We start from the raw sequence: 14305 nt of genomic DNA on the forward strand, positions 1-14305 counted from the left end.
TTAGCTTGAATCAGTCACTCAAAAAAGTTGGCAGTTGCTATCATGGAGCCCTTTACTCCCAGAGCTGGAGGGAACATTTAGATCCTGTCATCCAATCCTTTCATTTCACAGACAGACAAATAGACCCCAAGGAGGGAGGGGGATCAGCTAAGTTCTCACAGCAAGTCAGTGACAGATCTGCTGCTGGAACTTACTCATCTTACCCTGTGCAAGCAGGCTTTTGGCATCACACGTGTGGGTGCAAACCACGGCTTGGCTCCTGGACCAGTTAGAGTCCCAACCAAGAAACAGATGGCGTGTTTTTTTTCTTTTCTTTTCTTTTTTTTTTTTTTTTTTTGAGACGGAGTCTTGCTCTCGCCCAGGCTGGAGTGCAGTGGTGCAATCTCAGCTCACTGAAACCTCTGCTTCCCAGGTTCCAGTGATTCTCCTGCCTCAGCCTCCCGAGTAGCTGGGATTACAGGCACACACCACCATCTCTGGCTACTTTTTGTATTTGTAGTAGAGACAGGGTTTCACCATGTTGGTCAGGCTGGTCTTGAACTTCTGACCTCGTGATCCACCCACCTCAGCCTCCCAAAGTGCTGGGATTACAGGCGTGAGCCACTGCGCCTGGGCCCAGATGGCATGTTAAGGAGGGTGAGTGAGGAAAGTTTAATAATAAAATGATTTATAAAAGCAGGGGAAGGGCTAAGGAAAACCAATAAGAAATGGTGCAGCATTCAGGCTAGCAATCAAGGAGAGCCACAACCACCCCTGGACTGGAAGCAATCCCTGGAACCTTTAGCTGAGGGGAGAAGGACCATCACCACCACCACCCATGGCCCAGCCTCATGTCCTGCCTGCCCTCCCATCTCTTGCTGCTATTTCCCATTGACTGAACCCATCCAGAAGCCAGAGGCCAGGAAGCCTGTTAATGTCATCCATGCCGGTCAGCTTCTCTGGGCACAGAGAAAGGTGTAGGAGAAGGAGAATGTTGTGAACAGGACAAATGGAGAATCTCTAGCATGTGCATTTGCCAGGGGCAAAAATGAGTTCTGAAGCTGATTATATATAAGGCACAGATATCCAGTGTATCTGTGTTACTAGAATTTCATGGGAGGGGTAATTAGGAAAAAAAGTCTAAAAAGCTTCTAATGGATAAAAGGTTAAGAAATACTGATCTAGCACATTGAGTTGCTGGCTATGTGAATTTGCACAAGTTACTTAGCCTTTTCTGTGGTTCAGTTTCCCAACCATAAATGGAGTGATACTAACCCCCACCTCCAGGACTCAATGTGGCTGTGTGTACTCAATACCTGGCAAGTGCCAGGCCAAGAAAGGACTTCTCGTTTGGCCTCTTTTCCTCTTTTGCACTCACCACACTGTCCCTAGTGTCTACCTGAATAAGACCATCAATACGAATGTTCGCTAAGTCATCCAGATTCCCTGTCCCCAGCTCCCAGGAGGAAAGAGGGGTGGAATAAAGTGCTGAGTCAGCATGCATGGCTGCTGCAAGGTTCTGCTTCCCAGCTTGACAGCCCTTGCTCCTTTGGGTAGACCCAGAGTGCCACTTTAGAAAGTAGGACTGGCATCATTTCGTATTTTCTAAGTGCCTTTTTTGGCCTTGTTTTGTCATCTGGTCATCCCAGAGAGTAAATAAATGATAGGGGAGGAAGGGGAAGAAGAGACCTTCCATGTCCTGTAGTCCTGTCTCCCACCAGACCAGAAGCCGTCTACCACAGGGGGCCGCCTCCCCCATGAAGCACCAGATAGTAAACATTTTAGACTTTGAGAAATGTCAGTCTCGGTGGCAACCCTCTCAACTCCGTCCTTGTAGTACAAAAGCAGCCGTGGACAGTATGTAAATGACTGGGCATGGCTGTGTTCTAACAGAACTTCGTTTACAAAAATAGGCAGCCAGCTGGATCCCCCACGATTGGCAGAGTGAGCCCACCCCCGCCCTGCCACGCGCATGTCAGTCCTCTATCCTTTGCATGATCATGGTGGCCTGCTCCCTACCTGTACAACAGCCCTGTGAACTGCTGAACCCATTCGGGTGTTAGAAAGTCTTGCCTTGGGTTAGGCGGATATCTGCTCCCTTGTCACTTGCTCCCTTGGGTCCCTATTCTGTCTGGGACAGAATGGCTCCCACATCTCTATTGGGCTTTCAGCCTGGTCAGTTGACCTTGACCTGCCCCCACCTAGTTCTTCCTTCTCCAGGTTGAACAACCTCCTGTCCCCCACCCCATCTCACCCTCTGCCTCCCGATCCTCCTCCCTGGCTTGTCAATATCACTTGCAAGGCATGGGTACTTGGAGGAGTCGCCAACAGCCACATGTGGAGTATCCGTAATGCATGGCCCATGGGGAGATAACAGGGATGTTTCAGAACCCGGGTTTACCCTCGCAAAGCTCACAAGAAAGGCATGCTTCTTTTCCCTGAGCTCAGCTTCAGAGTTCAGTCACAGAGAAGGCACCAAATCTCTGGACCTGTACCTTGGCTCAGGCTGCTTCTGGCCCTGTGGGACCAAGGTGGCCAGGGGTCTTGAGGATGGTGGTGTGGGGTTCTTTTGGTCTAGACCACTACTGGTCTGGACTAACACTGAAAGGAGAAATGGTAGGAGGTCAAGTGTGCTACATCCCACCAAATGGGCAACCACCCTCCACCGAGTGCCATGGAGATCGAGAGAAAGAAAGGGCTGGTTATCCTTCCTGTGGATGGGGGGTTCTTGTGGAAAAATCTTTCACCCTCCATCGTGTTCGAATAGGGTGGCGGGAGGAACCTCTCCCTTTCTGGCTTCTTGGTGGGGCTGGATGATGGAGGCTGTGCCTGGCTTTGGTGGCCAGGTGACCCAGGGCTAGGGAGCTCAGTGGAAGTATTTCAAGCTTCCAGCTTTCTAAGGTGGTGTGCTGGAGTCAGTGCGGTCCTAGGTCAGAAGAGAAGCATTGAGGGATGTCAGCCATGGAAGGGTCCTTAAAGGCAATGTGTTCTAATGCCCTTGTTTTATGGACAAGAGCCTGAACCTGGAGAGTTCTCCTCGTCCAGTGCCATTTCCAAAGGAATAGAGGAAAGAAAGCAGGGGTCCCTGTAATAGAAAGGGGCTGGGGCTTGGGGGCCAGGAAGGGGAACCAGAGCAATGGCAGCAATCCAGGTGTGTCCTGGAGGGGGTGGGCAGGAGGACAGATTGAGGGGATTGTTAGCTGCATGGGACTTGAAACCTCATCTGGTTTAATCTTGATTTCCCAGTGAAGTTGCAGGGCCCCAGAGAGGATGGTGAATTATTGATATCACAGAGTGATGTTTGTAGACACGAATCAGGGCTGCCTGACACCCAAGGCTGGATTTGTTCTGCAACCCCACACCACCATCCTCAACACCCCTGATCACCCTGGTCCCACAGGGCCATAAACAGCCTGAGCCAAGGGACAGGTCTGCAGATTTGGTGACTTCTCTGTGACCAAGCTCTGAGGTTGAGCTTGGGGAAAACAAGCATGCCTTTCTCACATGAGCTGTGGTATTCTTTCCTGGGGCAGGTGAGTGTGGGGCTCACAAGCATTGAGCACCTACTGTGTACCAGAAAGCATGAGGGCTTAAAAAGGAGGAGTGGGAAGCAGTCTTTCTCCCCCAGGAGCTGGAGATCCACAAAGGAGAGACAGTGCAGATATAGCTACCTCCCTCAGCGTGTGCTGGGATGGCCTGTGCCGGAGGCTAAGGGAGTGTTTGTGAAAGCCCTAAGGTCTGGCACATAGTAGGTGCTCAGAAAATGGTAGTGCACAGGAAGTGGCAACAAATGACAGCAGCTGTCAGCTGTGTTAGACATCCCACAGCCCGTGTGTGTGTGTGTGTGTGTGTGAGAGAGAGAGAGAGATGGCAATAGCATCTCATGCTTATTGAGTACTTACTATGTGCCTATATGGCAGGCACTGGTCTAAGAACTTTATGTGTTTTATTTCATTTAATCTTTGCAGCAACCCCTAAGGTAGGCACTACTATTGTCCTCATTTTACAGATGGAAAAGCTGAGGCATGGAAGTTTAATTGTTTATTGTCCTGTAACTGTAATTGTAATTGGCAGATGTGGAATTTAAACTTAGATCATCACATTGTCTACCACCCTGGCCTTGCCTGCCAAGGCACTGCCCTCCAGCAGCACTGTCCCCAACCAGGGATCTGTCTGCAGTTCCCTACAGACCACCCGTCGCGTGTCCAAGACCTCTGTGAAGGATGGGAGTGAGTGGAGGGTAGAAGAGGCTCGAACCTCACCAGGAGCCTGTCCTCAGGGCTGAGGAGACTCTAGTAATCACAGCAAGGTTCACACAGCATTTTCTATACCCCAGGCCCTGCTCTGGGCACTCCATCAACTCATTCAATCCTCACACAGCCTGTGAGGCCCATCCTGCCACCGTACCCCACTGAACAGATGGGGCTGACACAGAGATGGAGGTAACTCATCCAAGGCCTAGAGCTGATAAGACGCATCCCTGGGCCAGACCCGGCATTCTGTTCTCAGATGCAGTCTGTTCTCAACTCCTGCGCATCCTGCTGCTTGCTGATAAGGCTTCTAGCATGCTGGGAGGTCAGAATCAGGACTGAGGCAGGGTGGCGAGAGTGTAGTTCATATTTCTCCGTGGGGCCAGGAGAGGGCAAGTGGCTGACCCCATCACACAGCTGGTGCTGTCAGAGCCCATCCAGCTGCCCTGTCCATGACAGCAGATGGATGTGTAGCAGTGTGAAGAGGGACTTGACAAAACGCCCTGTTTAGAGTTGTAAGTTTCCAAGAAGGAGCCCAGGGTGGCAGCACCCTAACCCAGCCCCTCCCAGGCAGTCACTGGCATGGGGGTCTGTGGTCTGAAAGAGCTTAGGGGACCCACATGCTCTAGGAGCAGCAGCTGAGTAACCCCAGGCCTCTGGAGATGGGCTGCCAGCTGCTGGTGTCGGAGTTGGCCGCCCCAGCACCAGGGATGGCCACTGCCACCCTCCCTAGCAGACTTTCCCCGCGGCACCCCCTGCCCCTCCCCACCAGGTGTCCAAACACGCAGTGGCCCAATAGCCAAATATGGCAGTCTGAGCCTCGGGTATTTGCTATCAATATTTCATACTTCAAACAACACTGTCTAAACAACACCTATGAAATATGAATGGATTGAGGTTTTGACAAGCAAACAGTGCAGGCAAAATACCAGGATGATGAGGAAAGGAGGGAGATGCACCTGCATCCCTGGGGTCAAGCCAAGGGACTGTGGGATGACCATCCTCCATGCATAGCACAGAAGCTGACCCTGAAGCTACTGCCTTAACAGGGTCCTTACCAGGGTCCAGGGGCTGGATACAGGACCGAGCTGGGGTCTGTGTCTGCAGTGTCGGGGGCGGTGTTCTGCAGACTGTCCTGCTGGTCTCTGGGGCTTCGGGAAGGGACCAAGGGCAAAGGCAGTGCAGTGTGGAGCTTGCTCAGAGCACCAGAAGGCTGTTCCCTCCCAACTTGGAGAAGGCACAGGAAGTAAGTGGATGGGCTGAGTGTCTAGGGTCAGGAGCAGGGGGCAGGCAGGTCACTGGGTGACCTTCTCAAATTATCTGCCCTTCACCCTATCCCTAACCTGTGTGGTGCTGAGCATGTTGAAGCAGCTCCTCCACCCTTTGTCTCTGGTCACCACTGACCCTCTTGTGGGCCTGTCACAGCACCCTTCTGCTGTTCCCTCTGGAATGGCCCCACCGCCAGCCCCTGAGCCATGTAGGCGGGGGGAGGATGTCCAGCCTGGGCAAAATGTGAAGTCCCCACAGCCTTGGGTTCTCTCCACCTTCAGAGGCCTCTAGCTCCAGGAGCCACCCCAAGCTCCTTCCTCCCTGACCGAGGGGCCACACACTGCACAAGGGGCCATGAACATTCAGGCCTCAGCTTCTCCAGATATAAAACAAAGGGCCAGGACATGATTTTCTCTTAAGTCTCTTTGAGACCTGACACTTGGCAGGTTCGCAAGTCACTGCTTGATTTCACCGCCCTCGGCAGAGACACCAGGGATCGGGGTCTTGCTCTCTGCAGTCAGAAAGCAGTTGGCGGTGTCAGTGAGCTAATATGACAAGCTGTAACACTGATGGGTCCAGCTGTGGAGCATGTGGGGACCTCAGCCTGTCAGGGTGGGGATGAGGGAAAGGAAGCAGCTGAGGCCAGCGCTGGGAGCTGGCTGGGCTGAGGGGCTGGCATCCCATGGGGAGCCGGAGGATGGACACTGGTGTGTCCTGGGGGCATTGACTCATATAAGCTTGTTTGGAATGTCCAGTGGGAGCCCGGGCAGCAGGAGTGACAGTCTCGCTAGCTGCCACGTGAGCAGCACATTGTGGTTCTAAGTGGAGCTGGTCCCCGGGGTCAGGGCCCACTGGGTTCTCCAACACTGGGTTAGCCGCTTCCCAGGGCTGTAAGTGAGCGGGGCTCCAGCACTGGGGAAGTGCCACAACCCTCCGCAAAGGCTACTTGTAGCAATCAGAAGGACCCAGGTACTAGGGATCTCCAGACGCACCACATCCCAGCCCTGCAGTGGACAGGCTGACTCCAGACCACTGACCAGTGGGGCATGTGAAATGGCTCTTCTGGGGTCTACCTTGCCTGGGGCCTGGGCAAAGCTAAGGCAGCAGCTTTGGGGTCAGTTTCTGTGCTTAGGAGGGGACAGAGGACCACACCAGTCATTAAATGAGCCTTGTTGTTTAACCCAACAGCATCTTCCCAGTGGGCATTTAGGCCAGGCAGTGGGTGGGAGGCCACCAAAGGGGGCCATCTGCTCCCCTAGCCCAGGCCAGTACTGGGCAGAGAGAAGTCCCTTGCTTTCAGGAAAAAAAAAAAAAAATACATCTAGATCCGGTCTAAGAAATTGACAGGGTTGATGGTAAGTGCGGATTCCCTGAGCCTTCAGACTTGGTAGAGGTGGCACATGGGGGCTTTCTGTAATCCGTCCCTGATGGCTTAGATGGTGGGGCAGATCTTTCAGGAGCAAAAGATGACCTTGAGGAAATGTGGATTCTGTCAAAGAAAGAGAAAAATAATTTCCCTTCCTCAAACTGCTGTCAATCAGCCTCGGCACCAGAGTGGTTGAGGGACAGTGCCTGCCGCTGTAACCTCCCACCTCAGGAGGCTGCAGCATTCAACTGCGTGATAAGAAATTGCCAGGCACTTTCTAATTACAATTATCATCATCGTGGATGTCTCTCTTAATTACTTTCTTATAATTAGCTGTTGCTTTTTTCCTCTGCGTGTGTGTACTTTGCAGATTTGCTGACATTTGAGCGCCCCAAAATAGGGACATTTGGGGAGGACGGCAGAAAGGTGGGGGGAAAAGTGAGAAGGGACCTTCTTTTCAGGCAGGCTGATACATTTTGGGGCCTTTGCAGAAGGAAACTGGGGAAAGCAGAAGATGCAAGGGACAGGTTATTTCCTAAGCAGATGGAGAAAGAGAGCAGGGGTGTGGATTTAGGAACTGAGGTTTGCGGAGGTCTCTGTTGTTAAACGTTGGAGGAAATGTTCTCGAAAAGCCAACGACGTTACCGCTTCTCCAGCTTGGGTTGCATTTTAGGAAATGAGGCTGGGGATGAAATGTACTCTTGTAGGATCCATTCTGGAGTTAATTAAATGACTCAGGTCAGGTGTAGCTTGATTTTCCCCCAAGCCAGTGATGCGTTGTGAGCATCCCTGGGCACCAGGGAGTTGTGACAAAATGGATTATGCTCCTTGACCAGATGGTTGGTTTTCACTGTTGTTCTGATTCTTCCTCTCTCTCCTCATGTCCCCTCAGCCCTGTGTACGGAGGAGTGTGTGCACGGCCACTGTGTTTCCCCGGACACCTGCCACTGCGAGCCTGGCTGGGGGGGGCCCGACTGCTCCAGCGGTGAGTCTGGGGTTTGGGGGTCAGGAGGACCCCTGGCTCTGACTTTGTAGGGGGGTGGGTTGTGGTGTGTGCATGCTACATTTTTGTGTTGTGCTGGGGCGACTTGGGCTGGGCTACCTGACCCTGTCTGAACATCGGGGAGGAGGTGTACCTGCAGTTAAAACCTGGTGGCACTTGAGAGATGATTTGTAGGGGTCTGTGGGGGCATTGTGTGTTGTATGTTTATGGAATTGTGGGGTCATCTGGACAACTCTGACTTTTGATGGAACACCTGTAGATGTGGTCTTTGATGGTTGATGTGAAACTGACACAGTGCCCAGGAGTACACACTGAGGAGGTCGCCGTCATCTAGCCCTGGTCCCCAGGTTCACTGCTCCAAAAGCTTGGTTTTGTGGGTGCCCACAGAGGCTCAGGGGAACTGATTTATGAGACTGGTGGACATTTGGGATATCTCTGTGTCCCCAAAATTAGAACAGGACACTCATGAGGGTAGGTCCTTGTGTTCCTACATTTTTGTGGGTAGATGGTTCACCTTCTCCAGGGAAGACTTCCTGTTGAGCTTGGGGTGATGTGGATGCTCTGGGGGCTGGCCCAGTAACCCACAGTGGCATGGTGCATTGTCTCTACTGTGGGGCTGGCCACCAAGAGGGTGCGGCTTACCTGGCAGCTGTTCAGGGAATTTTCTGCCAAGAACACAGATGAAAATGAATCCTCCTTCCCCTCTGGTTTATTGCCCCCAAATATTTGCGGATGACCACCTATCCACTGGCACATTATGCAGTCAAGGGTTGGTTAATATCTTGGTCTTATTTGGTTTTCAAAGAGGCCTTGACTAAGGCTGAAGCCCAAATTTCTTCCTGCTTTGAGTTGGAGTAGAGTCTTTTTGGTGACCTGATTAGATAAGATAGCCAGTGGCTTCACTAGGCATCTAAGCCCTATTATTTGTCCATCTTGGGGAGCCACCTCCATGTTCCCCATCTGTGTTTTGTTTTGCATAACTTGGCTTGCAAGGAATCTTTGAGGAAGGAGTATCTGACTTGGATTAGGTCAGCCCTGCTGGGATGGGTCTGCCTGCTACTGCTGGATTATAATGCTGAGGGCAGCCTATTGGAGGTTGAAATACAGCCTGGGTCCCCTGGGGCCCTGAGTGTATAGAAACCACCGATGAATGTCACTGTGTTTAGTGCTCGCTCTATGTCTGACCACCATAGTCTTGAAAACTCGGAGAGGAGAATGTTGGGTCCATGTGGGCCCAGTGTGGTGTTACTGCCCTTTTCTACTCTCTCCGCTGTGGTGGAAACATCTAGTTATGTTTTTGTTTGTTTGTTTTCCCAAAGGCCTTGACTGGAGCCTCTCTGTCTGTGCAGTGCATGAGAACATTCTGGCCAAAGGCAGTATGTGGTTTTGTTTGGAGGCTGGGTGATTCTTTTGGCTCAGGGAGTCCATGGTCTGTTTGCGGTATCCAAGAAACCCCCCAATGTATTGGGACCTCCGGTGACCACAGTGGCCTCCTCCTTCCACTTGTTCTACTGCTTTGAGTGAGCCATGACTGGAAAACAGGGCCAGACAATGAAAGGTAAACTGAGGCACAGGTGAGCTAAATAAAGGAAGATGTCCAACCAGTCTTTCTGTCAACTTGAGCTGCAAAACACATTGGGTAAAATGTCTGGGCTTTCCCCCCCTTACCTGTATTTTGTTTTGCGTAACTTGGCTTACAAGGAATCTTTGAGGAAGGAGTATCTGACTTGGATTAGGTCAGTCCTGCTGGGATGCGTCTGCCTGCTACTGCTGGATTATAATGCTGAGGGCAGCCTATTAGAGGTTGAAATATGGCCTGGGTCTCCTGGGGCCCTGAGTGTATAGAAACCACCAATGAATGTAACTGTGTTTAGTGCTCGCTCTATGCTCGGGACTGTACTGGGCCGTGGGGAGAGCCCTGGAGGGTCTTTTAGACATGGTCTGTATCTTTTCAGGGTTCTGGCCTAATGAAAGAGATGGAACAAAGGTAGCATTTGATTAGCAGGACTAGGCAGTTTAGAGTATGACTTGCCCCCAGAGTGAATTTACCAAGCAAGCCAGGAAATAGACCTGTTATTTACAGCACAGAACTAGACTGTCTGATTTAACGCCCCCACACCCCCAATTCAGTCACCAGACTTGGTGCTAAGCAACCCAAAAGCTGTTTCCTCTCAATTAAATACACCCTCATGGGTTGAAGAGCCATGAGTCATTGAGCTTTGAATCGACTCAAAGGCATGTGCTATTGAACCCATGGGAAGTTCTAAAAGAGGTTCCAACCCTGTTTGAGGGACAGCAGCATTGAATTAAAGCAATTCATAGATTCTCACCTTCAGTGTCATTCAGAGCATTGAATGTGTAGATGCTCTGCTAAGAGCTTTCTAACTTCTGCTTGAATACTTCCACTGACAAGGAGCTCACTACCTCTTATGGAAGCCCATTCTCATTGTTGGAAAGTTTTCCCTTCTCTGCAGTGGAAATCTACCTTTTAGCTTCTACTGGTTGGTTCTTGCTCATAATAAAGTCCAGGGCAGGGTGGTGGATGACCATGATGCTCCTTGTCCCTGGAATTTCTTCCAAGGAGCTCACTGGACAAGATCACAGTCTGTGTCTATAGAAATGGTCATCTCAGAGCAGTTGATAATAGCCATTGAGGCTGCACAGAAGAAACCAGATACTCTCTAATGGGTCAACCCTTCAGGTATTAGAAGATAGTGATCATTTTCCTCCCCAAGTGTTTCTTCTCCAAGCTCCCTTGTTTCTCACATGATGTCATCTGGACTACCTTTCCCATCTGGTTTCTCTCCGTTGGCTGTGGCCTTTATTCCTCTTAAATGTTTACTCCTAGATCTGAGCACACAACTGTGAGCTTGGTGTGACCAGTATGGAAAAATGAGAGTGGAGATAGCTACTATATATTGAATTTTACTATGCACTGAGTGCTTTGTTTACTTATTTACTTGTTTAATTTTCACAACGCACTTATAGTATGGGAATTGTGATTTAGCCCCGTTTCACAAAGGAGCAAGTTGAAGCAGACAGAGGTTAAAGAACTTCCAGCAGACACACAGCTAGTCAGTGGTAAGTCTGGGACTATCACCCAGGCAAAAACCTATGTCCTGCCTGAACTCTTAATTATTATATTCTCCCTCCTTCTGGATGCTCAACCTCTGTTAATATAGCCCAATGTTGAAATTGATCTGTCATGAGAAGACATGGTTGTTCACAGGGAAATGTGAGCTCTGCTTAAAAGATGTGGCCCTGAGATATTGTGGAGATAGAGGAGTCAGCCATGGGGCACAAATTGATACCAGCTTTCCCCAAGTAATTTGAGCCGGCTTGCTACATGCTATTGGGGTCTGTCTGCCAGTGTGCTCTCTGCAGTGCCTTAGGGTCTTTGTGGGCCCGAATCTGTGGAGACAGGTATCTCCGTCCCACTTCAGTGTGGTCTCTGGAGATCACTGAATGGGGTCTGTCGTGTGACACCCTTTCAGAGAAGATTTGGTTTTGTTTAATTGAAAGCATCGTTCTTGTTTGTTTTTTTTCTCTCTGGTTCTTAAAGTTATACCTGTTCATGTTAAAAAGAAAAATCAAACTGTAGCAAAAGTTAGACAAAAAAGGTTAACTCTCCACTCCGGAGATAACCACTGCTGGCATTTGGGTGCTTATCCTTCCTGCCATTCTTTTATACATTTGCACATTGAGCTGGATCTGGATATAACTTTTATTATTTAGATCAAAGATGTGTGCTAGTCTATAACTTGCTGTTTAAATTTAACTTTACGTCATGCACTCATTTTCTTGTCAATAAATGTGAATCTGCCTTAGATTTTTAATGGCCTTGCAGAATTTCATTCTATGGATTACCGCATGCATTTAACTAGTCCCTTGTTGATGGACATTGAGGTTGTTTCTGATTCTTCACTGTCATAGGCCCACCATCCTTTATCCAAGATCTGTGGGGCCTGTTGGCTTCAGAATTTATAATTTTTCAGAGTTCAGAAAGCATATGGTGAGTATGTTGTGTGTGACGTATGCCCCCATGGGGTCTGGGCAGCACCCCAGGTGAAAAGTGGTATTTCTGAAGTGACATATGACTGATCACATCGAGTGACATAAAAACAATATATAACCTCCAATCGGTTTCATGCAGATTTTGCCTCTAAATGGATTTTGGTGCTCAATTTTTTAAAACATGTTTTGGACATTTTAGGGATTTCTGGATTGTGGCCCTGTGTAAAAATGCTGCAGTGATTCTTCTTATGCACATATCTTTGCCCACTTGTCCCAATTTCTTCTTAGGATAAATTCCTGGAAGTGGCAGGGAGGGTTACGAAGATCCATCATCTGACTGCCTGCCCCTACCCTGCCCTGCCCTTTGTGGCTGCCAAGGGATTTATGACTTTGACAGCAGTGAAGGGGATAAATCCAGTACTGGGGTGGGGTGGGGACTTCTCATTCTTTTACTGACTTATAACCCCCTCGCTGATTTTTTTAAAGGCCTGGACTAATTTCTTTCTGCTCCATAAAGGAAGAGAGATGATACTGATTTGCCTGGTGGGCTGACACACCAACTATCAAATAATTCTGGGCTGTTAGATGGACCACTATGGGGAAATGGAGTGGCTGCCTGCCTGGTCATAAACCTCCATCCCATATAATAATGAAGAGTAAAAGGATGAAATGTCAGTTTATACTGAATAAAGACGCAGAGTGACTCTTATTAAATTGCACTAATCTCACAAGTGGAGATAAAAAGAAAAAAGTTTTCCTATATTGAATATCTAGTTTTTTTAAGTAATTAGGAATATTAAAGCACTGACAATGATTGAGATAGAAACATTATTCATAACTTTTATTTCCGCACTGGGCAATGATCCAGTATATTTCATTTATGAGATTTCAGCTGTACGGAGAAGGACGTGAGCCAATTCCTAAATTAAATATGCCCTGTTAACTTTTATAAATGATGCCCAATAATTAACTTGGAAATTTAAGCTTTCATTGTATGATTTAATTATTGTATTTCCTGGGTCCCGTTTCTCTGCCTCCCATCCCAGGGTGCTTTGCATTTTGGGTTCCAGGCTACAGAATGGCATTTTGTTTTTGGGCCTGTGCCTCCCCTCCAGAAGGCCTGGGGTAGAGATGAGGGAGAAGCCTGCTCCTCCGTTTCCCTCTGTTTTCCACATTATTGTGTATTCCACCAAACTGGTCTTATCCATGTGCTTAGGACAAAGTGCAGGATAAGTCAAAGCCCGATACACACTGTCCTGCCATCTTGCAGAATTGCTCCCCTACTCCCCAGTCGCTGGGCACAAGACAGGACTACAGAGCAGGCCTGAGTGATGAAGGCAGCTGGAACCAAGCTGGGCCATCACCAGCTATAGCTTCTGCCGAGTCCAGCATGTTCTTATCTTGAATGGTGTGTGGGACCCCAGGCCGACTTGGTTTTAAGCTATCTGCAGATTGAAATAGAATGTTAACCAGCTCAGAAATATGCCTACGCTCCTAGACTAGCTTGGGACCCTTGAGGTCAGTACTTCTCAAACTGTTTGCTAAACTTTCTTTTTAAAAAAAGTCCTGGTAAAAGATATATAACATAAAATTACTCATTTTATATTTGATATTTATAATGTGCAGTTTGGTAACATTAGTACATTCACATTGTTGTGCAAACATCACCACCATCCATCTCCAGAACTTTTTCAGCTTCCCCAACTGAAACTCTGTCCTTACTGAACACTAACTTCCGATTTCCCCCTTCCCTGGCCCTTGGCAACCAACAGTCTGCTTTCTGCCTCTCTGAATTTGACTACTCTGTGCTTCATATAATTGGAATCATACAGTATTTGTCCCTTTCCGACTGAATGATTTCACTTAGCATAATGTCCTCAAGGTTCATCTGTGCTATCACATGTGTCGGAATTTCCTCCCTTTTTTTTTTTTGCCTTTTTTTTGAGAATGGAGTCTTGCTCTGTTGCCCAGGCTGGGGTGCAGTGGTGCAATCTCGGTTCACTGCAACCTCCGCCTCCCAGGTTCAAGTGATTCTCCTGTCTCAGCCTTCTGAGTAGTAGCTGGGATTGCAGGCACATGCCACCAAGCCCAGCTAATTTTTGTATTTTTAGTCGAGACGGGGTTTCACCATGTTGGCCAAGCTGGTCTTGAACTTCTGACCTGAAGTGATCCACTCACAGCCTCCCAAAGTGCTGGGATTACAGGCATAAGCCATCGCGCCTGGCCCCCTCATTTGGTTATGACCTTTCCTGGTTTTGGTATTAGGGTGATGCTGGCTTTAGAATGAATTAGGAAGGGTTCCTTCTTTCTTTATCTTGTGGAATAGTGTCAAAAGGATTGGTACCAATTCTTCTTTTAATGTCTAGTAGAATTCTGCTATGACTCTGTCTGCTCCTGGAGATTTTTTTGTTGGTAACTTTTCAA

General features: G+C 48.9%; 1 protein-coding gene across 11 annotated transcripts in view; it reads left to right on the plus strand.

The window, feature by feature from the left end:
- The window catches only part of MEGF11 (multiple EGF like domains 11), a 379541-nt gene that overhangs the window by 171316 nt on the left and 193920 nt on the right, over window positions 1–14305 (plus strand). For all 11 annotated transcript variants that reach the window (XM_033189695.1, XM_033189697.1, XM_033189694.1 and 8 more), the window contains exon 5: window positions 7757–7849. In XM_033189695.1, coding sequence (XP_033045586.1) covers window positions 7757–7849 — 93 coding nt within the window. The remainder of the gene's footprint in view (window positions 1–7756; window positions 7850–14305) is intronic.

This window comes from Trachypithecus francoisi, unplaced genomic scaffold, assembly GCF_009764315.1.
Source record: "Trachypithecus francoisi isolate TF-2019V2 unplaced genomic scaffold, Tfra_2.0 Lachesis_group3, whole genome shotgun sequence".
Classification (NCBI taxonomy): Eukaryota; Metazoa; Chordata; class Mammalia; order Primates; family Cercopithecidae; genus Trachypithecus; species Trachypithecus francoisi.